This window comes from Elephas maximus, chromosome 23, assembly GCF_024166365.1.
Source record: "Elephas maximus indicus isolate mEleMax1 chromosome 23, mEleMax1 primary haplotype, whole genome shotgun sequence".
In the NCBI taxonomy this organism is placed as follows: Eukaryota; Metazoa; Chordata; class Mammalia; order Proboscidea; family Elephantidae; genus Elephas; species Elephas maximus.
The window spans coordinates 79289142-79313347 of NC_064841.1; the positions used below are offsets into that span (position 1 = coordinate 79289142).

At 46.8% G+C, this 24206-nt stretch overlaps 1 protein-coding gene across 9 annotated transcripts in view; it reads left to right on the forward strand.

Annotated features, from left to right (window-relative positions):
• The window catches only part of MCF2L (MCF.2 cell line derived transforming sequence like), a 333538-nt gene that overhangs the window by 166070 nt on the left and 143262 nt on the right, over positions 1-24206 (forward strand). The window contains exon 1 of one of the 9 annotated variants that reach the window (XM_049867594.1): positions 935-9967. The exons of 7 other annotated variants lie outside the window; for them this stretch is intronic. In XM_049867594.1, coding sequence (XP_049723551.1) covers positions 9895-9967 — 73 coding nt within the window. In that variant the 5' untranslated portion in view covers positions 935-9894. One more of the 9 variants, XM_049867591.1, reaches the window with a different exon arrangement.

Below are 24206 nucleotides of genomic sequence, written 5' to 3' on the forward strand. Positions count from 1 at the left end.
GTGGTGAAATTGTCATCTTCTGCGCAGGAGCGGAAACTCTGCTGGCATAGTGGTTAAGAGCTACAGCTGCTAACCAAAAGGTGGGCAGTTCGAATCCACCAGGCGCTCCTTGGAAACTCTGTGGGGCTGTTCTACTCTGTCCTATAGGGTCGCTATGAGTCGGAATCGACTCGACGACAGTGGGTTTTTTGGGTTTGGCTGTGCAGGAGACCCAGGTTCAATTCCCGGATAATGTATTTTATGCACAGCCACTTTATGACAAGTCTGTGCCAGTGGAGGCTGTATGTTGCCATGATGCTGAACACACTACCATGGAGCTTCCAGACTAAGTCTAGGAAGAAAGGCCTGGCAACCTACTTCCAAAAATCAGCCAGTGAAAACCCTGTGGATCACAGCAGTCTTATCTGCAGCTGACGATGGGGATGGCTTAGGGCTTTGCCTGGGGTTGCCATGAGCTGGGGTCCGACTGGATGGCAGCTAACAACAGCGAAGCATCATCGAAGCCAGAGATAGAAATGGTTCCAGGAAGGAGAGGGCGGCCAGCTATGCTACTGCCGAAGCCTGCTGTAGGGAGAACTGGGTGACAGCCACTGTGTCCTGCGTCACCCAGCTCGTTGGAGACTTCGTGGAGATGACTCCCTGAGCAGCAACACCCACCTGTCAGTCGCTGTGATGATTAAAGAAGGCAAAGGTGGTGAAGGACCTTAAGCTTGTAGAGTGAGGTGAATCAAGGACGGATTTCCCCATTTTTTGTGGTACAGCTAGAAAATGAGAACCCTAATAGCACTTTGACTATGTTCTTTGGATAATTTAGGGCTAATGTATTGTTCTGAAGCCTGTTTTAAAGTTTTACAGATATTTTTCTAAGGTTTGAAAGGACAGAGTTTTACCTATAAGGATACCATTTATTTTATACCTTGGTTAGTTTTTCTTGCTTTGGTGTACAAGAAAGCATTAATGCCAAGTTCATGTAAATATTTGAACACCTAAAAAAAACCTACTGCCATATTTGAACAGCAAATTTAAAAGTCCTTCAAAAATACAATAAATAAGCTACGTTTTTGTTCCTGTAGTTACCCTCCTGGGCATGGCTATGTTTTAACTATTGTAATTCTCTCCTTTCAACATGCGGAGGCTTTGTGTGTCTAAGCAGACATTTGGGGCTGACAGCATTGGAATGCTGTGAACACCGTGGAAGAAGAAAATTCGGGAGACGGGTTACTGCCTTCTTTAACCACCAAGTCAGCAAATGAATTTATAAAACAGTTATGGAGAGTGGCAAAGACTGTCTGCAGTAACACCTTTTAGATTCCAGATTTGTCTAGTGCTAATTTTTGCTAGGTGTCCATGAGGGAGAGCCCCTGCGTAGGGTGCAAACATTTAAGCACTTGGCTGCTAACCAAAACTTTGGCGATTGAAGTCCATCCAGAGGCACCTCAGAAGAAAGGCCTGGGCATCTTCTTCCAAAAAAAAAAAAAAAAATGAGCCGTTGTATGTCTACTCTGACATACATGGTGGCGTCATGAGGCCAAGTCGACTCAACGGCAGCTCGTGTGGTTTGGGTTTGGTATCCGTGAGGGAGGAAAACCTGGTGGTGTAGTGGTTAAGTGCTACCGCTGCTAACCAAGAGGTTGGCAGTTCGAATCTGCCAGGCGCTCCTTGGAAACTCTATGGGGCAGTTCTACTCTGTCCTATAGGGTCGCTTTGAGTCGGAATCGACTCGATGGCGGTGGGTGGGGTTTATCCATGAGGGAAGCCCTTTCATTTCACATAAGAATAGGAGGATTCTGTGGGTTCTACTTTTTACCTAACTAAATTGGGAACCATAAAAAAAAAAAAAAACATACAAACCATAAACATTTTAATTTAATTTATATGGGTTTTTTTCAAACAGTAGTTCACTGGAGAATGTTCTCCTGCTATTGTTCAATTTTCCCCCTTAAATATCCAAGGTCCCTGTCAAGTGCTATATAAAACATCTGGTATTTTTCTATGAATATAGATTCATAGTTAATTTGTAAAGTGTTTCATCTAGACAGAGAAGGAGGCGCGTGCACACAGACAGATGGCGGGAAGGAGGAACCTGCAGTGAGGTTGGCCCAGAGACTTGATGCGCTGACGTGGAGGCCCACGAACGTCCCCACTCCGCAGAGTGCAAGCCCCGCCTGGAAGAGCACTGGCTTTCTCTCATCTCTGGCCTCTGCCAGGATGGGCCACAGGGCTCTCAGCTCTCTTCATGAACTTCTAATCATCCTTTAACGGCATTCTCCTCAGCGCTGCAGGCAGCTGTCATCTAGAGTGTTAATTTCAGGGAGAGCTGTTCCATCTGCAGCGGGCAGAAGGAATCTTGTGGGCAGAACAGAGCAAAAAATGAAGCCGTGTGGTATTATTAGCTGTGACAGACAGAGCCCACCAGTGGGAGAGCCTCGGCTCTGCGGGGGCTCAGCTGGAAAGGAAATTATCCTTCAGAATACGAATACTGTTGTTATTTGAAAGACCCTGGGCTGCACCAATTTGCATCAGTCTTTTAAACGTTACTTGAATTTAAAATATGACATCACTTACACTGTGTGCCAAGTGGTGCATATTCTGACAAACACTGCTGCACCTGTTCCAATAAATAAACAAGCCATGTTTATAATGAAGTGCAGTGTTTACTATTTCTTTCCAGCTAAGGAAGCTCTTGCATGATAATCGTGTACTAGGCACTGGAGACACTGGACTTCCCTGTGTGCCAGACTTCTCCAGTAGAACGGTCGTAAACAGAGGCCCTGTCCCTAGAGTTCCTCGCAGGGAAATAACCAATTGAGAGCCAAGAAACCGTTTCTATGCCCTTAATCAGCGGTGTCTTAGGCTCGGTTCTCTAGAGAAGCAAAACCAGTAAAGCGTATAAATATAGAGAGAGATTTATATCAAGGAAGTGGCTCATGCAATTATGGAGGCTGGAATGTCCCAAGTCTGTGGATCAGGGTAGAGGCTTCTCTTGATTCACATAGCCACAGGGGCTGGCGAACCGAAGATCAGCAGGTCGGAGAGCACGGCTCTTGCTCACAGGCTGTGAAGATCTGCAAACCCCGAGATTGGCAGATAAGGTGGTAGCTGAAGTTCCAAGAATCAGAGGTCAGATGAACGGGAGACAGCTGCAGGCTCCAGAGTGAGCAAAAATGCCAGAACCTCTGCTTATATTTAGATGCAGGCCACACCCCCAAGGAAACTCCCTTTCAACTGACTGGCTACTCACAGCAGATTCGATCATGGGAATGATCACATATAAACACTGAGAATCGTGGCCCAGCCACGGCACACACAACCTCGACCATCGCAAACAGCGTGACGTGATGGAGGCAAAATGCGGTGGAAGGCCTGGAGTCTCACCTCAGTGTCATCTTCTGTGGCTGTCTGATGCCTGGCCACTTTTTCCTCAGGCCTTGTATCTTCCTTGACTTCTCTGCAGCCCTTGTCACGACTGTTGTTACCTTCTCTTCCTTGTTTTAGTTACATGTACCATGAGGTTGAACCACGACATAGCCTTTTTTGCAGGTCAGAAGCATTTGAATAGCAACAAAATAACACGCCGTAACTCACTGAAGAGCATTGATATTAAGCAAATAATCCCTTCACTAAAGCAGTACGTCGTGGTGGCAGCGAGCCGGGCTTTGTGGGCTGGAGTTCTATTCCTGGACTAGCGTGAACTAGCGCCGTTGGTTTGTATTTCCAGTACCCTCAGTTTGGCTTTTAGTTCCAATTAGGTAAGGCAGAGAAAGTCATCAGGTGCGTCAGATAAAAAAAAAAACAAAAAACAAAAAACACGAAACGACGTGTTTGAGGAAAGAGATTCAAGTTTTATTATCAGTTAATGGGGGCTGGTTCTACTTTGCCAGTTGGGATGAGTGGATTCATTAAGTCCTAAAGATGGGTCGGCTGTGTACAGTGACCAAACAGCCCAGTCCACTTCTCGGCCCATATCAGATGCAGCTTCAGCTCAGTGTGGCTCTGGGCTCTGCAGGCCTCAGCTCTCTGGGATGTCACGAGGGGTGTCAGAAGGAATTCAGCATCAGTGGGGAGCTTTTCCTCTGAGTGTTCTCTAGGCCTACAGCTATCGACCAGTCCCCAGAGTTGGAGTCTGGGCCCTAGAGACGTTCCAGAAATGCGTCCGTGCACACTGGCCTCATACTTGCTCACTCTCAGATCTTGAATAAATGCTAGTTTGTGTTTGTTTCTTAAATGACCCGCATACTAGATAGCATTGATTCCATTCACAGTGCGTATCACAGGTGGAATTGAAAAACAGAAATGAACATCAGTGGTCCTTCAACGAGCAAACACCGAGAGAAAAGCATTCATCTCCTGGTGGGCTGTTAGGATGTAGTGACAAAAAGCAACTTGTGATGGAGAAACCAAGGCGTCTGGGTATTTCCATGAGTGATTTCCCCCATTAGCCATGGGGAGAATTAACATAAACACAAGGCATGAGATGGCTGTTTCCTGGGAATGGGCAACCAGGAGACTTACTAGTGAGCCAGTAATGGATCACCAAAACTCCAAACTCAGAGCTTTTATAGTTGCAAGAGGTCACAGGAAAAAAAAAAAAAAATTCTAGAAAAAAGTGTCTGCATTGCTTGTCTGCAAACTTCTGTTTCTTCTCTTGCCCCTCCCAGCCTGCTATCACATTCATTTAAATGTATTTGTCGCAACATACTGTGTGCTAGGTACTGCTCTGGGTGCTTGCAATGTAACTGTGAGAAAAACAGGTAGAGCTCCCGGCCCCTGTGGAGGAACCAGACAAGAAACAATGGACATGATGCGTGATTTTGTGTATTACAAGGGTTACGGTTAAGTGCTATGGAGAGAGTAGGCAATGGGGTTTGAGAGTGTGCTGGGAGCTGGGCTGCCATTTTAAGTGGAATGTTGAAGTTTTGCCTCTCAGGGATGGCCCCATGTTTGAAAAGACTCAAAACAGCTGAGGGGTTAGCCCTGCGGACATCTGGGATGGAGAGAGGAGCTCATGAGGGTAGGGCCTAGGGCTGAAGCGGCTTGGGGAAGCAGGTCCAGCTGGAGCTGAGTGGGAATAAGGAGCAGTGGATGTTAGGCCAAAGAGATAGCAGGGACGTGGATCACGTAAGGCCACAAAAATTTACGGGATTAATAATTTGAGATTTATTTTCAAAATATTTTTCTCCTGACCCTTCATTGAACATGTTTTTTTTTTTATGCTGGGCAAGAAGGCACAAATACCTTTGCATTTTAGAACAACCATACTTGTCTCCCTCCCCCCCTGGAGTATCTATTCTATGAGAGAACCTTATCTGTCTGGCTCACTTCTGTATCCCCTAGTGCCTTGAATGGCACTTGGCACATATTTGTTGGATGAATGAATCATCTGTCTTCGGAGGGGAAAACCTCATACAAACTAGTTGCTTTGCTTTTTTATACTCCATGTCAGACTTCTTAAGGTGATCAGTTTTCACAGGAAAGTGTGTGTTTGTTTTTGTATAAAATACTACTCCAGCGCAGTGTGTTCTGTAATCCTTGGTACAGAAGCAAATAGGTTATTATGAATACACACTGGCAGTATTTTCCAAACTCAGACTTCAGAGGCTGTGAAGGCTTGCAGCACACCCATGGATGTAGATACGTAACAAGCACAGTCTGTAGAATAAGCCAATAAAAATAGAGTTGCTATCATAAAAAAAAAATATCATAGGGTATCCAAATTTATTTTTTATATCGAACAGAGTCCTCAGCACCCGAGGTTGAAGCCATGGCCTCAGAGACTGCAGACATCAAGTCTGGGTATGAAGGTCAGTGAGCAGTGTGATGACTTACTCTGGATCATGAGGCCCGGAGGGCACACCTTCAACCTTGACTTTGTCCCTATTAGGTGCCAAGAGCTGCTGGGGAAGGGACACAGCTTAGGCTACTCTAGGATGTCATTCTTCGTAAAATGGGTGAAGAGATGATGATATGAGCAGTCATGACCCAAACAGCAGACCCAATGCATTTGCAAGTGTCTTAACTGGTTTGGATTTTTTTTTTTTTAACTCCCATGACTTGTCCCAGCTGTTAGTATGTTACTGAAATTATCAAATAGAGCAACTCCTGAAGAAAACAGAGTGTTCACAGTCCTTCCAAGAACATAAAGAGGATAATTATGAGGTTGTCTTCACAAAATAACAGGTTTGATGGCACATCACAGATTGTCTAACCCCTCTGCCTGTTTTGGGTCCAGAGTGTACCCAATCTAAATCAGAGTGAACTACGTGACTTTCATAGCCTTCCTTGTTCACGTGTTCTGTTCATTTAATGACGACTTGAGAATCTGCTGTGTACCCTGGACATTGAAGGTCTTTGCTCACACAGAAACTACAGTGTGGTGTGAAGCGCGGAGCATCCAGGGAGAAAGGCAGAACAAAGCAAATGAATAGTTAGATGAACGTCACCGTATCTGGCCTCGGTCTTGGCGATTTCACAGAATCCTTGCTTCTCTAACAGAAAACCCCGATTTCTGGTATGTAGCCATCTTCTCTCATTAGAAGAGAGCCTAGACAGCACCTCTCGTCATTCTTATGTTTAACAACAAAATCCCTCTGGGTAAAGGAGCTGAGTGCTGCTATCTAACTTAGCAGAATCTAATCACCTTTTTGGGCTATTCTTTGTTCATGAGATACGAGCTTAATCAAGTGCTAGATAACTGAGGTGTCCCCTGCCCTCAGGACACCCTCAGTCCAGTGAGGATGTGGACTCCTGCACAGTATTGTGGAGTGTGCTATGCTAATGGTTCAGGGCGCAGAGGAGGGGAGCAGGGATTTGGGGCCAGCAGTGATCTCATAAGAAAAGAAAAACATTGTCATAGAGCCGGTGCTGACCCGTGGCGACCCCTTTTGTGTTAGATAGTGTAGAACTGCACTCCATAGGGTTTTCATGGGCCGTGGCCTTACGAAAATAGATTGCCAGGCCGTCCTTTCGTGGCACTGCTGAGTGGGTTTGCACCACCCAGGGACCTAATACTTTCCATAAGGGGGTAGTATTTCTGCTTAGCCTTGAGAGTGCGTATGATTTCTCCTCAGGAGAAGGGACTTTTGGGGCAGAGGGAACTGAGAGCGTAAGTGTGCTCAGGGATTGGCGGGAACTTTAATACGGTTTGAGAAAGGGGAGAATCGGAGATGGGATGATGTAAGGGCTGAAAATGAAAAAAAAGGATTGGACCTTGGGTTTGAAGGGCCTCATATGCCATGTCAAGGAGTTTATACTTTGATCTGTTTAAATTTTCTCAATGATTCCACAGCACCTACAGGATAATGATGTAACAAGTTATGCTGACAAAATATGTCTGCTGACACTGGGATGGCACACTGAAGGACGAGGAGCCAGTTTTAAAAAAGACTGTTAGAATAATCTGGGAAAGACCAGGATCAGAACAAGGGCCATAGCAACAGGAACAAAGGAGAGGACCAGGTTCCAGAAATGGGAGGCTGAAGTTTCAGAAGTATAAATCAGCAGATGTATTAGTTAGCTTTCGCTGCAGTAACAAACAACCCCGATGTCTTTGTGGTTTAAAAAATGTTTGTGTTCCTGTGACGTGAACGGGCTGTGACTCTGCTGGCCTCCACTGTGTTCTCATTACGGGGCATGGGCTGAAGGGAATCCCCTCATCTGAGACGTTAGATTCTTATGGCAGAAGATAGGAACGTAAAAATCTAAGGAAAAAAAAGTGCAGTGCTCATAGGAGCTTCTGCTCATAGCACTTCAGCTAAAACAAATCACTGTCTAAGCTTAGAGTCAACGGAAAAAGGTATAATTATGAATAAATAATACAGTCTACCACAGTAGGCACAGGAAGTCTGGAGAGAGGAAGAGTTAAGAATATGACTTGAAGTTTCTGGCTTGGGAATAGAGGGAGGTAATTGACACAGATGTTTCTTTTCGGGAGAAGGAGCAAGGCTGAGGAGGAAGCAATGACTTCAGTCTGAGATGTCTCACTTCAGAGTCTCCTTAAGGGTAGAAAGAAGTCTTGAGTTCAGAGGAATGAAATGGCAGATATAGCTTTGTCAGTGAGTCAATAATTACAGCCACAAGAAAAATAACAATGAGTAATGTTTACTGAGCCAGGTTCTGAGCTAAATTCTGTACGTGATTTTTCTCGTTAAGTTTCACAAGATCATTTAAAGATGCAGAAACTGAGGTGGAAGAAAATTTTAAGTGACTTGTCCAAGGTCAAAGTAAGCTGTAGAGTTGAGATTTGAGAGTGGGCTGCCCAATTTGGGGGACCACATTATTCTACCTCTGGCAAGTAGAAGAGAGCTTGTGTTTTGTTGTGGGGGAGCCTTGAGATATACTGAGGCAGTCACCCAGGTAAGAACTGTCATATGTGATTTTATTATCATATCTCTGGAGGTAGACATTTATGGATAAAGAAACCCAGAACTAGAAGTTAAGTAACTTTCTAGATTTATAGGGCCTGGAAGTCAGACTCTAGAACTCATGCTGTCTGCTCTATCCCATGTTACCTCTGTGCCTGAATTGTGTGCCAGAAGAGAGGGGTGAGGTTGGAGTTCAGAACACAAATCCAGACCTGTGAGGATCCTGGAGACAAAGGGGCTGGTGAGCACTGGGAGCCATCAGGAGCAGAAGGGGGAACCAGGAGGACATGAAGCCAGAGGGCATCTTCTGCCCTCTCCAGGCACTCCTGGTCTATGGACTTGTAGACTCCAACTCTGAGGATGGTGTTGTTGAAGGACTTGTGCTAGCCGCTTCAGCCTGTGAGGTTCTTGCTACTCAATATCCACGCACTAGGAGCCCTGGGGAGCACTGGTGGCGCAGTGGTTAAGAGCCGACTGCTAACCAAAAAGTCAGCAGTTTGAATCCCTCAGCTGCGCCTTGGAAGCCCTATGGGGCAGTTCTACTCTATAGGGTCACTATGAGTCGGAATCAGCTGGACGGCAATGGGTTTTTATGGGTAGCTGCCTCAGCATCACCTGGAGTCTGTTAGAATCTTACCTCCCCTCCCCCACACACACCTATACGGTCAAAATCCATATTTTAAGAAGATCTCCAAGTGAATCACATGCACAGTGTAGATTAAGAAGTCCTGTCCTGGACTGTCAGTTTTCAAATGTCATATTTGAGGACTATTCCCCAACCTTCCCCCGCCCTCCAAAAGCAACGCCTTTGTTGTATTTTACATTTTCTTAGTGCCTCTATGGGCATTCTGAAGCCTGACTTCTTAAGCTGCTAACGCTCCGAGAACCATGTGTGTATGGTATGCGTTTTTAAAATGAACTCGCTGACGGGAACAGCCAGCAGCGAGCAGCAGCCTCCGTGCGCTCCAGCGCACGTTTGGGCCCCGGGTGCATGTGCTGGGGGGAGCAGATCCAGACCTCCCGGCTGATGGATGCGCTCTCAAGCTCACGGGCCTGGCTCACAGGCCTGGCTGGGGCGGGCGGGGGCTCCAGGTCCCCCAGGCTTCCGTCTGTCGGTCTGTCCGGGCTTAGTTGATAGGTTACCGGCTGGCTAAGCGCAGGGCTCCCGCAGGGAGGCTCTGGAGACGCAACGCGGGACACCCGGAACTGCAGGGCGCACCGAGCTTTGGTGCCGCCAGCATTTCAGCAGTTAACGCGTCCGCTGGCAGAATAAATGAACCTGAGCCCAAGGCGGCTGGCTCCTTAATCGGTAAAGTAAAATCCGCCAGCAGCCGGGAGCTGCGAACCCCACCGGAGCCGGGCCCTGCACAGAGCCAGCTCGCTGTGCATGTAATTTGAAGAAAGGTATTGTATCCCCGGCTGCTGGGCTGCGCCCCAAAGATGGAGCTGTGCGCTCTTCCTTTGTGTGCCGAAGACGCGCGTCCGGATAAATGGGCCACTGCCTCCTGAACACCGGCACGTCGACCGTGACAACATGACCTTAAACCTTCTCTCCTTGCTGTACAAGGATATTGCAGAATTGTGGCTCTTTCTGAAGAGGAGCACAGGTGTGTCCGCCTCCACGGTCGGTGGTTGGTTTCCGTGTGAGTGCCTGCTGTTTGCCTCCCGTCGCTGCCGTTGTAATGTTGTATGGGGGTCCAAGTGGGCGTGGGGCTAGAAGAAGAGGCAGGATGGGTAAAATCTGGTTTTCACGCCTTCATTGTCAAAAGAGCGAATTTAGCCCTTCGTTCAGTAGTTGGGGGCTGCAGAAATGAAAACCTCTGGTACGTCATGGTCATCGTGTTTTTAAATCGCGTTGATGCTGGGAATTTTGGCGCTCCTGGTTTCAAATCAAAGCTCTCGTACGGTGTTAGTTATTTTATAACCAGAAAGATTCTCATGCATTTAGAGCAAAAAATGGCTTTGATGCCTGCGCTGTTGCCTTTAAACACCTGCTGGAGCAGCCTCAGGCTGCTAGGTTAGGGCTGGGGCCACCCGGTCCCCACCCGGACCTGGTATGTTTCTCTTACCTGCCAGAGGCAGCATATATTGTGTCTGCTTTTAGAATATAGGTGCATTGCATCTCAGCTTATCTTGAAAAGCTGAAGATAAATTCTTTCACTGAAGGTCCTTTGTTCAAGATTTTTAATAGACATGCTTCTGTTGGAACATAAAAGAAGCTATGAGACTATTATCGGTGAAAGGACTACATCTTCATTGTTGGTGACACCCAGGCCCCCGGCAGGCATGGCCTCAGACTTCCCCACACAGCTGCTGGGTGAACACTGCAGCCCTGTTGCCGGGCGTGACTGCTGGGCGCCAGCCCCACGGTGAACTGCACTTGCTTGGTGTGATTCAGGAGCTAGGATTTCTGCACCGGGGGTCCTGTAGATGAGTGAACGGGCTTACTTCATGGGGTAGGTCTTTCTTTTTGTAATCGCTATGCTGGTCTGGGTCTCAGAGTAGGCAGTTTTCGAGGTCAGTGTTGGCTTATGGTGACTGAGGCTGTTTGGAGTTGGAGAACATTAGAGGATGTTTGGAATTAGGGAACACACTGACATGGAGAAAGGAACCTCAGACTGTTGGGTTTGAAGAAAGGAAACAGAAGGGACTTGAGTATAGGAAACCGTGTGGGTTTTCCTCATGTGTTTCCAAGAATGGAAGAGTACTCTTTTTGAAGTAATTTGTCATAATTACATTTTCCATCTGGTACTTCTGCCAAGTATTGACAAAATAATTCATGAAATAAGTATTTGTATGAATTTTAATGAATTAGTCAAACCATAGCTATCAATGGCAACAGACAGACTCCTAAGGTTGCCAAGTTTAAAATGAAGAAACTGAGTGTATAACAAATTACTGATTAAATGAATTTCACTGGTATATTACAGTCAGAAGATAGTGAATGTTTAGGTGGCCACATTAAAAATTCCAGTAATTCATTTCTAAACCCAGAACGTGAATACTTGTAAATATTAGGAAGTGTTTGATTTCATATCTCACGTCAGTATCAAGATAAAAATGCTGTAAACACACCCACGAAAGGGCCCCTACAAAGAATACTCTCAGAATATGACTGTTGCCTGTAATACTGGGGATTTCAAAAGCATGCAGTGCTCTGTGAAGTCTACCAGGATTTTTTTTTTTTTGGCGGAGGTGGGGAACTGCTATGGCTAAAAAAAAAAAAAAAAATTTTTTTTTTTTATGGCTACATGCGATTTATTGTAGAGTTGAGGGTACAGTTCTTTAGTACGTAATTAAATATTTGTTTTCCTAATTATGTAGTAGTTTAATTCTTATAACCTTCTTTTACAAAATTCTTTAGAGTTTTTCTCGCATATGCTTTCTTTTTAATATAAACGAACTTATAAGTAAATGTCTTGAGGGAATTTGGTGTAATTGAGGGATGAAGGATGTTCCCCCCAGTCCGTAGAAGGTGTTTGCTGTTTCCCGACCAAAAAAAAAAAAAAAAAATTAAACAGTGTTTTTTTAGGCTTATTATGAAGAAGCAGAGTTGTTAGTCCAAGTGACAGTAAGCCTGTCTTTAAACGTTGCTGTGTGGAATACTTTCCAAGGGTGGGACATTTAATGTGGGGATTCCAAGGTTTGTGTAACTGAAGAGCCAACATTCATTTAGTTTCCAAATCAAGTTCACCTCCTTTCATCAGACAACAAGTGTAAGTGGTTGCCTCATTCACGCTGGACAGATGTGCAGCCAGGCCGGAAGAAAAGTGGTATCTTGTCCAAAGTCAGGAGCCGGGGCTAAGTAAGACGCAAGCCTGCAGAAGATTAAAGGATTAGAAAAGAGAGAGGCCAAATGGGTTCTCATTGCCGTTTATTTCTTCAGTATTCCAAGGCTGGGTAACTTAGAACAATGTCTTGTGTTAAAGGTGGCAAATTCGAGTGGCTGCACTCTTCATTCCAGTGTCAGCCTGTCTTGTCCCTTGTCTCTCACCGAACTAAGGAGGTTGGTAGATAGATATCCATAAACTCCAACACCCTTCCTTCCCCCCGCTCCTTCTCTCCATCCCTGTCCATCCCCCTTCTCTTATCTCTGCTTCTTTCACTCTGTGCCTTCCCTTCTTTTTCTGTCTGTGCATCTCTCACACACACACCACAGCTATACAGATTGCTTTGTTCTTGTCCAGCTAATTCCTTAAACGTCCACTTTCCTTGAGTGGTAGCAGCCCAGCTTGTCTCTCTATGGCCTTGCTTTCTCTCCTGTTTGTGGACTGGAGGTGGGGAGGTCTAGCTCCTTGGCCCTGCTGGGGGGATTCAAAGGCCAGGCTCCTGGAGTGGGCAGTATTCATGAAGCGCCTATGTCAAAGGGGTCCTCCCTCTAAAAAAGCCCGTTCAGGAAGTACCCCTCCCTCTGGTCTGTGAAGTACTGGGTCTCTGCCTGTGTTGGTGAGCACAGACTGCACCCTACAGACTCCCCTGACAGGCCCTCCAGCTTGGGACCAGGCTGTGCTTTCTGGTTCCCTGTGCCTCACGCTGCCCGGACCTTTTCCTTGCTGGGTCTTATGGTTTCTGTCTGTTTGGGGTGTGTTTTTGGTGAAGGTTAATAGAACTGTTTGTTTTTAGTTTTAGAAAATTCTTGCCACTTGGGGCAGGGGGGAATGTACGCATCTACACTGTGGTGAAGGGTTTTGGGGAGCTGATGCAATTCCTGGAAGGAGTCTTGATGTTTAGATTAGAAATCTGAATAATTGCAGACTTTTTTTTTTTTTACTGCACCGAGTAGGTCTAGGTCGCAGTGCTCCCCCATTCTGTGGGGCAGGTTCTGTTAAGTTCCTTTCTGAAAGCAAATCTGAACGGAAGATAAACCCAAGTGCCTATCCGTGCTGCGTGCTTTCTGCCATTTCAGGAGCAGGGGAAGGAATGAAGTGATTTTTGCGGTGACTTTCCTGATCTTTAACTCAGCTGTATTTTTTACGTGTCGACAAACGATTATTTTAGAATGGGTAAGAAAAGGAAAAAAGCTACCTGAAAAATCTCCTTTGTTTCTGAACAGCAGTTTGCTCTTGTGCAGTGAAGGAGTGTGTTGGTGTGAGAGAGAAGCCAGCTGAGGTGTTGGTGTTTCGGAACATCAAAATTACAGAAATGGGCAGGGGGGATCCGGTGTGTAAAAAAAAAAAAAAAAAAGGTGTGTAGGGACTTTCAAATGAGACTCTTGGAAGTTACCTAGAAAACAGGTGGCACAACGTGCTTGCTGGGCTCCAGCTTCTCAGAGGCTCCGTACGGAACGAGAAACCAGGAGGAGTTGTGCACACTCTAGGAATCCGGTTATTAGTCACATAGCATTGCCTTCTAAACAAATAATTATTTTTTGTACAAAGGAAAGTGTCCCAGATTGTGTTGTCATGTACATTATTCAGGATACTTCTATTATTTGCTTTAACCGCAACTTAAAAGTAAAACGTTCTGAAGAGGGAAAAATCATGTTGGTAGGGGAATAAAGAGAGGGCCGGTAGTTGTCTGATAGACTTAAAACAGTATTAATGTTCTTCTCTGCCCTCTTCTCCCTCCCATCCCCTTCTGTTGTTGTTGCTAGGTGCCATCTAGTCGATTTTCACTCATAGCAACCCCACGTGACAGAGTAGAACTGCCCTGCTGGGTTTTCTAGGCTGTAATCTCTATGGGAGCAGTTAGCCAGAGATTTCCTGCAGAGCCGCTGGGTGGGTTTGAACCGCCAGCCTTTGGGTTCAGTTGAGCTTAACCCTTGGCCACCACGGCTCCTCACCCTCCTCTAACTACCTGGATATTTGCTCACCACTTTCATAAGTTGGCAAATTTATTTGGATTCTCTTTCTGCAGCCCATGTTTCTTTCGACTTGGCTGCTTAACTTTTTCTCTGTATGGGAGAAGTCCAGGCCAGTGTGGTTTTCAAGAGAACACTGAGTGAGAAATCCTTGGAAGCCCCTGTTCCCTTCCTCCTTTTCCAGGAGGATTGTAATAGCCCACTGGGAGCATGCTCAGGTGTGGTTCTTCCCTTTCCCTGCCCTGAATTCCTGCTGCGCATTATGTTTCCTTACTGAGGCACAACTGCACCCATGCTCGCTGGCCTGGAGTGAGCGCCTGGGAGAGGCACCTGTCGTTGTAGGTTAAACAGAACAAACAACACAATAGACAGGTTGCTCCTAATTGGGTGCCCAGAGGAGGTGTCAGGAAGAACAGAGCCCCACGGGAGGTCATCCGACTGGGGCGTTGGACAAAAACAAGTCAGACTTTTGCTGAAAGTCTGGTGTCTGTAGGCTGTTTCGACGGTAAGACTCATATTTGTTTACAGAAGATGTTTTCTCCAGTGACCTATGAATTTGAGTCAGGGGGCATGGATATTTTATTTACATGATAAATTTCACTGAATTAGTCATATACTTTCAAGCATACAGACCAAGGAGAAAGAAAGAACATTAGGAAACAAGAGTTAATTCCTTTAGGTCATCGGCAATGTTTACCCAATAGAGAGAACCATGTAGGAAAGGACTCCTTGGGTGACTAGTGAGCAGAAAGATTCCACTCGTGTCCAGCTTCTTTCTGAGGCCGGTTTATGCACTAAATCAATCTTTCTTGCTGAATCTGTTCCAGCTGAATTTCCAGGAACTCATCCCTGCTCTAAGGGTTTTCTTCCTAGGCAACAGGGAGAGCGTGAGGTTGTGTCCTGCCCTGGTTGGTAACCTTGGGCATGGGGCTGATCTTCCATGAGCCTCTGTTGGTCAGCTGGAAAGTGTGTGATGATGACACCCTTCTTGTGGGGTTGTTGAGGAATGAGTGAGGTAATTTATGTAAAGTATCTAGCATAGTGCCTGAAGACTTAGGAGAAAGTACAAAAACGGGAGCTGTTATTAGTAAACAGCTCTGATAGTTCTAGTATGAATCTTCAAATCTGGTATACAGCGAGGCTGGAGATTAAATCAACGCAACCCGAGCCCATGGGTCCTCCAAGTTCTATTAGCTCTACTTACCTGGCTCGTCTGTCCATGTCTGTCTCTGTCTCTCCACGCCCACTGCTTCCTGCCAGGACTTTGCAGGTGCCTCCTTGGTGTCTGTGAATTCACCTTTGCCCAGTTCCAGCATGTTCTCAGCTTAAAAACGACCCTTCAGAGGTCTCCTATTGCAGGTAATAGCTTCAGAACCCAGGTGGGATGGCCGCAAAGCCTCTGTGGCCTGGTTCATGTCACACCCCAGCCTCATCCCTCAGCACCCATCTCTGCCTGGCACGACATGCCCCGCACCCTGCCCTTCATCCTTCAGGTCATAGTTTATGTGGCACTTCTTCAGAGAAGCCCCTGTGAGGACCAGATCTATGGGAGACCTTCTGCTGTGTGCCGTGTGTCATACGCTCTGTCACTCTCTGGACTCTGCATTTGTGTGTCTGATTTTCTGTCTTCTGTCCCCGCTGGACCATGTGCTCCGTGTGGGCCGGGACCACGGCTGCCTTGTTAACTGCTGGGTCTGCGGCTCCTGTGTTGCCTCAGTGAGGAAGGCCTGATATTTCACTTTGAAGCTCACTGTGACTGTCCTGTGATACTTTGTGGCATAGTGGGGCATTATAACTCTAAAAATAAATAATACACTTCTTAGCTTTTATAATTGACTCCATTTCCCCCCGATAATTGTACATTAAAATAGGTCTGGTGTTAATTAATGCTTGTACAGATTTCAGATCTGCCGTTACCAAAAAAAAAGACGTCTTCTAAAGATGTTTTCCCAAAACATGTCCAACATACTCTTTTTAACCCTTCCTTTAAAAGTTCCCTTGCACCTTATTTCTGGTTGTTGTAGAGATATAAACATTGAGGTCCTGCCAAATCTCATGGATTGTCTTTTCCTTAACTGAGCATGTCATTTTTGTAGGAAAGCCAGTAACGGTCATGACACCATTTGTTGAGTTCCATCTGTGTTCCAGGCGCCTGGGAGGGAGCTATCGTTACTCCCACTGTACAGACAAGGAAACAGAGGACATACAGCCTTAGGAGTCTGAGGACATCCTTCCTGTCCTGCTTTCAAGCTGCATATAGCATGAACTTTTAAGCTACTTTTGTATCTGAAACGTTCTTGGTCCCATCATTTTAATTTCCAAATTCATGTAAGTGTACATTTTGCAGCCTTGAAACCATAGAAGCAAAAGCAGCTTCACTCCTGAATTAAGCATAAACATGACTGTTATGGATTGAATTATGTCCCCCTGAAATATGCGTTGGAATCCCAACCCCAGTAGCTGTGGATGTAATCCCGTTTGGACATACGGTTTCCATTGTTATGTTAACGAACCCATATCAGGGTAGGGCATGTCCTTAAACCTATCACATCTGAGTTATCAGGAGCAACATAGACGACACACAGACAAAAAGGGACAATGGGGAGGGGAGATAGATGCCCCACGAAGATCACCAAGGAACGCCAGGGCTGTAGAAGCTGAGACAAAGACCTTCCACAGAGAGAGCCTTCCCCTACAGCCTGTGCCCTGAATTTGGACGTCTAGCCTTTTGAACTGTGAAGAAGTAAAATTCTGTTCTCTAACGCCACCCATTTGTGTCTTTCTGTTTTAGCAGCACTAGGAAACTAAGACAATGACTTTCTTGGGATGGAAATTTCAAGCTGAAAAGTTAAAACTAAATTCCTTACTAGCGTCAGTGCTTGGCTTGTTTTCTCCTTCCTTGGGTAAAGTCTGAGTTGAGATCATCAGAAAAACTGAACTAGCAACCAGAGAAGAACATGGGACTGTGAATAGTACCAGATTGCAGGAAGGGTTCTCAGGAGGAGGTGATGCCCAGTGTGGAAACCGCTGTGGGCTGGCAGGGGGACAGAGTGGCAGGCCAGCGTCAGCGTTCCTGGAAAGACGTGCTGTGTGAGAGCTCCCTTTAGGGGTGCACTGATCCATCCCTGGTGGGGCGCTGTGGATGTGGGTCCAGAAGGAGGGCCCCTTCGTGTTCTCGTCAGCCTGGAGAGCCACTCGTTCTGGGCAGCTCTCCGGCCTGCCCAGGAGCCCTGGGATGCTGCCCACATGACTGTGTTGCCACAGTGGAGGCAGAGTTCCAGCTCCCTGAGGGATCGCGGTTTCTGGCTTCTGAAACACTGGCCAGCACCTCTGGATGAAGATCCCCCCAACGCGGACCCCCTTTCCATTCCCACAGTTACCCTTGCAGCCATCTTGCGACAAGGCAGTTCTTCCTGTTTGGCAGTTGAGAAAGTGAAACTCATGCAAATTCCCAGTGTGGCCCAGTCAGCAGGAGTGTTCCAGGGCCAGAACCCAAGCCCTGCCATCTAACTAGCTCTGCGACCCAGGCGGGGGGCGGGGGTGTCGTCACTTAAGGTTCCTGAACCTGCGGATTAAATGATGTAGGATGTAGGAAGCACCCTGCACTTCGTCAATGACACAATCACACCAGTTTGTTCTCTTTCGTCTTGCCACCCCAGCCCACACCAGTTTGTTCTCTTCCCTCTTGCCACCCCAGCCCACACCAGTTTGTTCTCGTCCCTCTTGCTGCCCCAGCCCACACCAGTTTGTTCTCTTGCCACCCCAGCCCACACCAGTTGTTCTCTTCCCTCTTGCAGCCCCAGCCCAGTTCTCTTTTGTCTGTGTTTACCTCTGCTCTAGTGCCAAAGCAGAAGATCACTGGGCTGAGAATCCATGGTCCTCCTCACTGGGTGCCAAGAGGTCTGTTTTGATAGGAGAGAGAGAACTCTGCTCAGGTTTGGGAAATGTCAGGGCTCTGAGCATCTTTCCAACTTCAGAAGCCTCTTTTCCTCCACTTTTGCAATTCGGTGCTTTTACGGAAGGCTTTTATGCCCCTGGGTTATAGTACTGGCCTGGGCAATCATGGACGGCTCCAGTAGGGTTACATATTTGTAGCCATGTTGAGATATTCTTGCCCCATTCACGTTCACCTGCTTGGTGTCTCATGTCCCGCTTGCACACCTCCTGTTCCTGTCGTCTGCTGCTCTCTCATTAAGGAAACTCAGGAAATGCAAACTCCTCTGAAAAGAATCAAGATGACCATTTCTTCTGAGTCCCTGATCCCCAAGGTGACATTAACCCCCATATATGTGCTAGGTTTTATTTCACATCTCACACTCTCGTGGGAAGAGTTTAAGAATAATCCGCATTGAGCTTTGCAGTTCAGTAAGAAGTTAAGCACCTGCTATGTGACAGGCAGGGTCTACCTTCCTCTTTATTCTTGGGATCATTTCACTGTGGAGATTTATCGACCTTAAAAAGACTCGCCTACAGGTGGAGGTTCTTTCTTAAGAGTAAAAAGGACGTTAGTCAATAGTACCCAGGGGTGAGCATGATTTCAGGTGAGAGAGGTGGGGCAAAGTTGAGGGGCCTGTACTGTACAATGGATGGAAACTGTGAACACCCAGCTGTAGAGCTTGGATTCAATATAGAAGTCACAGAAGTATAAGTAATTTAATTTTTTTTTTTTTTAACATGAAAAGGATTGGTTGTGACCAACGTTCTTCTCTTGAACATTTTCTTTTAATGTGCTCCAAGGGGACTGGACCCTTGACCCATCCTCTCCTGGGCTGGGGCAGGCTTCTCCTTCCCCGCTGATCAGCTCTGGCAACCACAGACCTGGGTTTTAGGCTCAGCTTTGCCACCTAATTGCACAGTGACCTTGGGCACGTTAACCCCCAGCACCATTTCATGAGGGCATCTGTGAGGATTTAGTCAGGTCGTTCCTGTAGAGTGCTTAGCACAGGACCCTGCATATAATGATCAATCCGGGGTGATTCTTACGTGATTCCTTTCACCTGTGACTCTAGTTCACACCCCCAGTCTCCCACCTGGTAGAAGTTCTGCCTCTATTTCGGATGCCACTTCCTTCGTGGTGTCTCCCGATGACCTCATTCTGCAGCCATCACTCTGCTTTCAGGGCAGCCCTGGCTGCTCCCCCATCACTCAGTGACTAGCATTGGTTTTACTTGTGTGCCTGCTAACTTCCCTGGCAAGAACTGGAAGCTGTTGTTAATAAGGTTGCCATGGGTCTTGCTCACTAGGGACCAGCCATTGTGCAAAGCAGTTTGCATCCATTATCTCATTTAATAGCAGCCACAATCCTGAAAAACAAAAAAACCTGTTGCCATCAAGTTAATTTCAACTCATAGTGACCCTATAGGACAGAGTAGAACTGCTCCATAGGGCTTCCAAGGCTGAAATCTTTACGGAAGCAGACTGCCACATCTTTTTTCCCGCAGAGCGGCAGGTAGGTTTGAACCACCGACCTTTCAGTTGGCAACCAAGTGCTTAACCACTGCACCACCAGGGCTCCTTGCCACATCCTCCGAGGTAGGTATTCTTGTCCACATTTTAGAGATAAGGCAACAAGGCCACGGTCGCACAGCTAAGAAAAGGTGCGCCATGGGAGGCCTGCCTTCCCAGTTCTGTATCTCCTGCAATGCCTGGTATAGTGCCTCACATACGCACAGCTTCTCAGTAAACATTTGCATAGTGGATGAGATATCGTGTCCTAGTACAAAGCATCTATTTCAAACTGTTGGTTGGGTTCTGTGTCTGTACCCATTTCTCTGACTGCCTCTGTGAACCTTCACAGAAATCAGGTTTAAAACAAAAACAGGAACTGTAAGCTGAGGAAGTAAACACAGCTGAAGGTGACATACATGCCAGCCCACACAAAGAACAGAGATTACTAAATGGGGGCAGCTTAGTAAAATAGTAAGGCCCACCCACCATCTCCTGCTGGCTTGCTGTACCTTTCAATTCCTGATATAAGTGACAGCTTGCTACTCAGCTCTTTGTGGACCCCAGCCTTTCTTCCCTGAAAATTCCCCCTCTGTCTAAATGCTGCTGGAGAGACTCACTAATCAGTTTAGAAACCATGAAAATAGCCTTAATGGGCACACGTTTTTATGTCCTTGACACTCATGACTTTTCAGCGTGTTTACATTTGTGCGTCTTCTCTTGAACCTCATTTATTCAGCCTTAAGTGAGGGCTTGATGGCTGAGGACAGCTTCAGTGTAAAGGTTAAGACTGTGGGCTCTGGAGCCAGACAGCTTGGGTTCAAATCCTGGCTCTGCCACTTACCGTCTCTGTGATCCTGAGCTAGTTATTGAACATCCCTGGGCGTCAGTTTCCTCTTTTTTGGGTTGTTTTGATGGTTGTTGCAAGCCAGCCCCCCCTACCCAAGGCTACCCCATGTACAATGGAAAGAAGTGCTGCCTGGTCCTGCGCTATCCCCATGGTTGGTTGCAGATTGGCTGCTTTTGTCTGTGAGGTTTTCGCTGGCTGATTTTGGAAGCAGATTGCCAGGCCTTTCTTTCTGGTCAGCCTTAGTCACTGAAACCTGTTCAACATGATATAATACCAGGCCTCTACTGGCAGACGGCTGGTGGCCGTGCCTGAGGTACGTTGGTTGGGACTCAAACCCAGGCTTCCGGCGAGGAAGGCCAGAACTCTGTTGCTGAGCCACCACTGTCCTCAGGTTACAAGGATGAGGTGAGTTTCCTGAAAGAGCTTGGAGCAGTGCCTGGCTCTGGGTCATCCCTCCGATTGTTTTCTCTGATGGCAGTAACACTGTTCAAGGCTAGGAGGGAGAGACAAAACTCTCTTCCCCGACGGCAGCCTGTGTCTGCCCAATTCACATCAAAAAGTGAGGCTGGTCAAGGCGGGTGGCAGGAGGGGTGGTCTTGCTCAGACTTGGTGCAGTAGAAACAAAGCCGCTGATGAGAGGCGGGAGCAGGGCCTCATGCCTCTAGCAGCAGATGGGACCCGCTTCCAAATGCCTGGTGTCCTAAGGAAAGGAAGAGAAGCCTCATGACCACTGTGTGCATGCTTTTGCCAAGGCGTTCGCACACCTTGTTGAATCTAGTCTCATTTTCCCTTCCTGCTTTGCTTCCAGCTTGTGACATTTTAACAACAGTGTCAGTTCCTTGAGCTATGGTCTTTAAATCAGGTGCCAGCTTGTCCAACTTTAAAATGCAGGGATTTAAAAATTAAACTGCCCTGTTGAAATGTTCCCTGTGTTTACACGTGAATGGACTGCAGGAAAGCGAGAGAGCCGTGCTGGAGACATCATCAGTGTAGGGTGTAGTGTTGCAGTCAGATAAAGCTCGCCAGGGTTGGGGCTGGCATCCTGTCACCATGCGCCTGGGAGTCCTGTCACCATGCGCCTGGGAACCGGCCTCTGCGTGGGCTGAGTAGCAGATGATGACCACTGGTGTTGCTCAGGCCAGCTGGCAGAGGGAGGAGGGCTAAACTGGTCTTCCAGCTGCTCAGGGCCTCGGACCCATCTCAGTCCTTCCACTTCACCAACCAGCAGACTGGAATAACTGCAGCTAGAGGCTGTGGGTTTGGGAAAGGGGTGGGGCCACAAGGGAAGCAGGAAGGCACCAAAGGAGAACACTACCACTGTGAAATTCTTTTGTTGTTTTCTGTCCTTCCCTTCCTCCTGGTGGACAAGAGTAGTCACTATTTAAACCCAAATAGGGCTTCCTGGGTGGTGCAGACAGTTAAGAGCTCAACTACTAGCCAAAAGGTTGGTGGTTCAAACCCACCCATAGGTGCCTTGGAAGACAGGCCTGGCGGTCGGCTTCCGAAAGATCACAGCCTTGAAAACCCTGGGGAACAGTTCTACTCTGCACAGACAAGGTCGCCATGAGTCGTAATCAACTTGGTGGCAACTAACAACAACAACAAGGGCTTCCTGGCATGTGTTTATTCGGCCACCAGCTGCCCTGGCGATACAGCAGCTAACGTCCCCAGGTCTCTTAGGGCAGGGGCAGGCCACCTGGAATTGATCAGAGCATGCAGGCATTGGAAGGCTGAGTCCTGAGACCAGGTGTGCCCAGCCGATAAAATGAGGGGGAAGAGAAAGACCCAGAGGCAGGCTTGGGCATCTGCGTGGCTTGGCAAGGACTGGGCCACTCCTCCCTGGACCTGAGGGTGGTTCCTAGATGTTAGAAAGACCCTCAGAGTCTGTATGTGAGAGTGCTCCTTGGCATGTGGGCGCAGGCTAGATTTCACTCCCCTTGCCAACTCAGCCGGACCTCTTGAGCAGTGACCATCCTTCACAACTGTACACAGTGCCCTGCCAGCTTATATTACCAGGAGGTGCAGCTTGGGATGCCACCGTGTCCCCGGAGCAATCCTGCCACCTTGAACCTATGGAAATCCTAAAATCTTACAGTTGGGAGAGCTCTCAGAGGTCAAGCAGAGTTTCGGGATGGTCTGGGGGCAGTTGGAGCACTGATACTGCTATGCTTGGCCGGCGTTAAACCTGCAGGGGAGTTAGGGCTGGAAGGAGCTGCAGAGCCAGGCAGCCTGGACTCAGCATTCAGCTGGAGACGAAGCAGCAGGAAGTTAGAGGTGAGAAAAGGCACAGCCGAGGGCAAGCATCTCACAGGCTCTGGGAGCACCTGCCTCCCTCCCTTCCTCCCTCCCTTACAAATTCTGTGTTTTTGTTTAACTGTAGTAAAGGCATCAGTCCTGCTCTTCTGTTTTGCTTTAAGACAGTGGTTCACAAGCCATTTTGGTCTCAGGACTCCTCACCTCTTAAAAATTACTGAGGATTGCAAAGAGCTTTTTTTTTAAGAATATTTACCGTATTGGAAATTAAAGCCGAGAAATTTAAAACTATTAATTTACATAAAATAACAATAAACCCATTATGTTCCTAGACTCTCAGTTCCATTCCATTGGTCTGTATGTCCTTATAGCGCTACCACCCTGTCTTTTGTTTGTTTTTTTTAAAGATGGGCTTTAATTATTTTAATCTTTTTCAGATACAAATTACAAAATAACAGCAAATCACTATGTAAAAACCTAGTGAATACATTTGGCCTGTGCAAAACCAAACCAAACCCACTGCCATCGAGTCGATTCCAACTCATAGCAACCCTATAGGGCAGAGTAGAACTGCCCCGTAGAGTTTCCAAGGAGCTCCTGGTGGATTTGAACTGTCGTCCCCTTGGTTAGCAGCTGTAGCACTTAACCGCTATACCACCAGGGTTTCCTGTGCATTTTGTCAGAGTTATTCATCTAGTAGATTTGCCCCGTCCACAGTGTTATCAGTTATAACGCTCTTCTTCCCACCCTGTCTTGATTACCGTGCTTTGTGGTAAATTCTGATACTGGAAAGTGTGAGCCCTCCTTCATTGTTCTTTTTCCAGATTGTTGTGGCTACTTGGGGCCCCTTGCAATTCCTTAAAGTTTGAGGATCACCTTTTTCATTTTTATAAGAAAGACTGTTCGAATTTTGTTAGGGATTGAATTGAATCCGTAAATTGATTTGGGGGAATATTGTCATTTTAAGAAGATTAAAAGTCTTCCAACCCCTGACCATGGGATCACTTTCCATTTTTTTAATATCTAATTTATTTCAGTAAGGTTTGTAGTTTTCAGTTACAAGTCTAGCACCTCCTTGGTTAAATGTATTCTTAAGGCCCCCCGCCAACTTTATTGTAAATGAAATTGTTTTCTTGATTTCCTTTTGGGTTGTTCATTGCTAGTATATAAAAATACAACTGTCTTTTTTTTTCTGTTGATAAATCCACCGTATCAACGTAAGTAGCATTTTTAAATGAAAAATAACCATATTGTCCAGAACATAGAGACGAAAGCGGGCAGAGTGGCAGTGTCTGACATTTTTGTGCGCATCTTTAGCACCTGACGTAACGGAAGGCAGCCGTAATCTCCTGTCTGCTCCGCACTCAGTCCGTGCTGCCTAACGCTTTCTGTGATGTCTGCAAAACTCCACTGTACACTTGTAAAAGGATGAGAGGGAACGAGGCAAATAATGTTCTCGTATTCTTATGAAAATAGTTGGGCCTTGTGGACCTCCTGG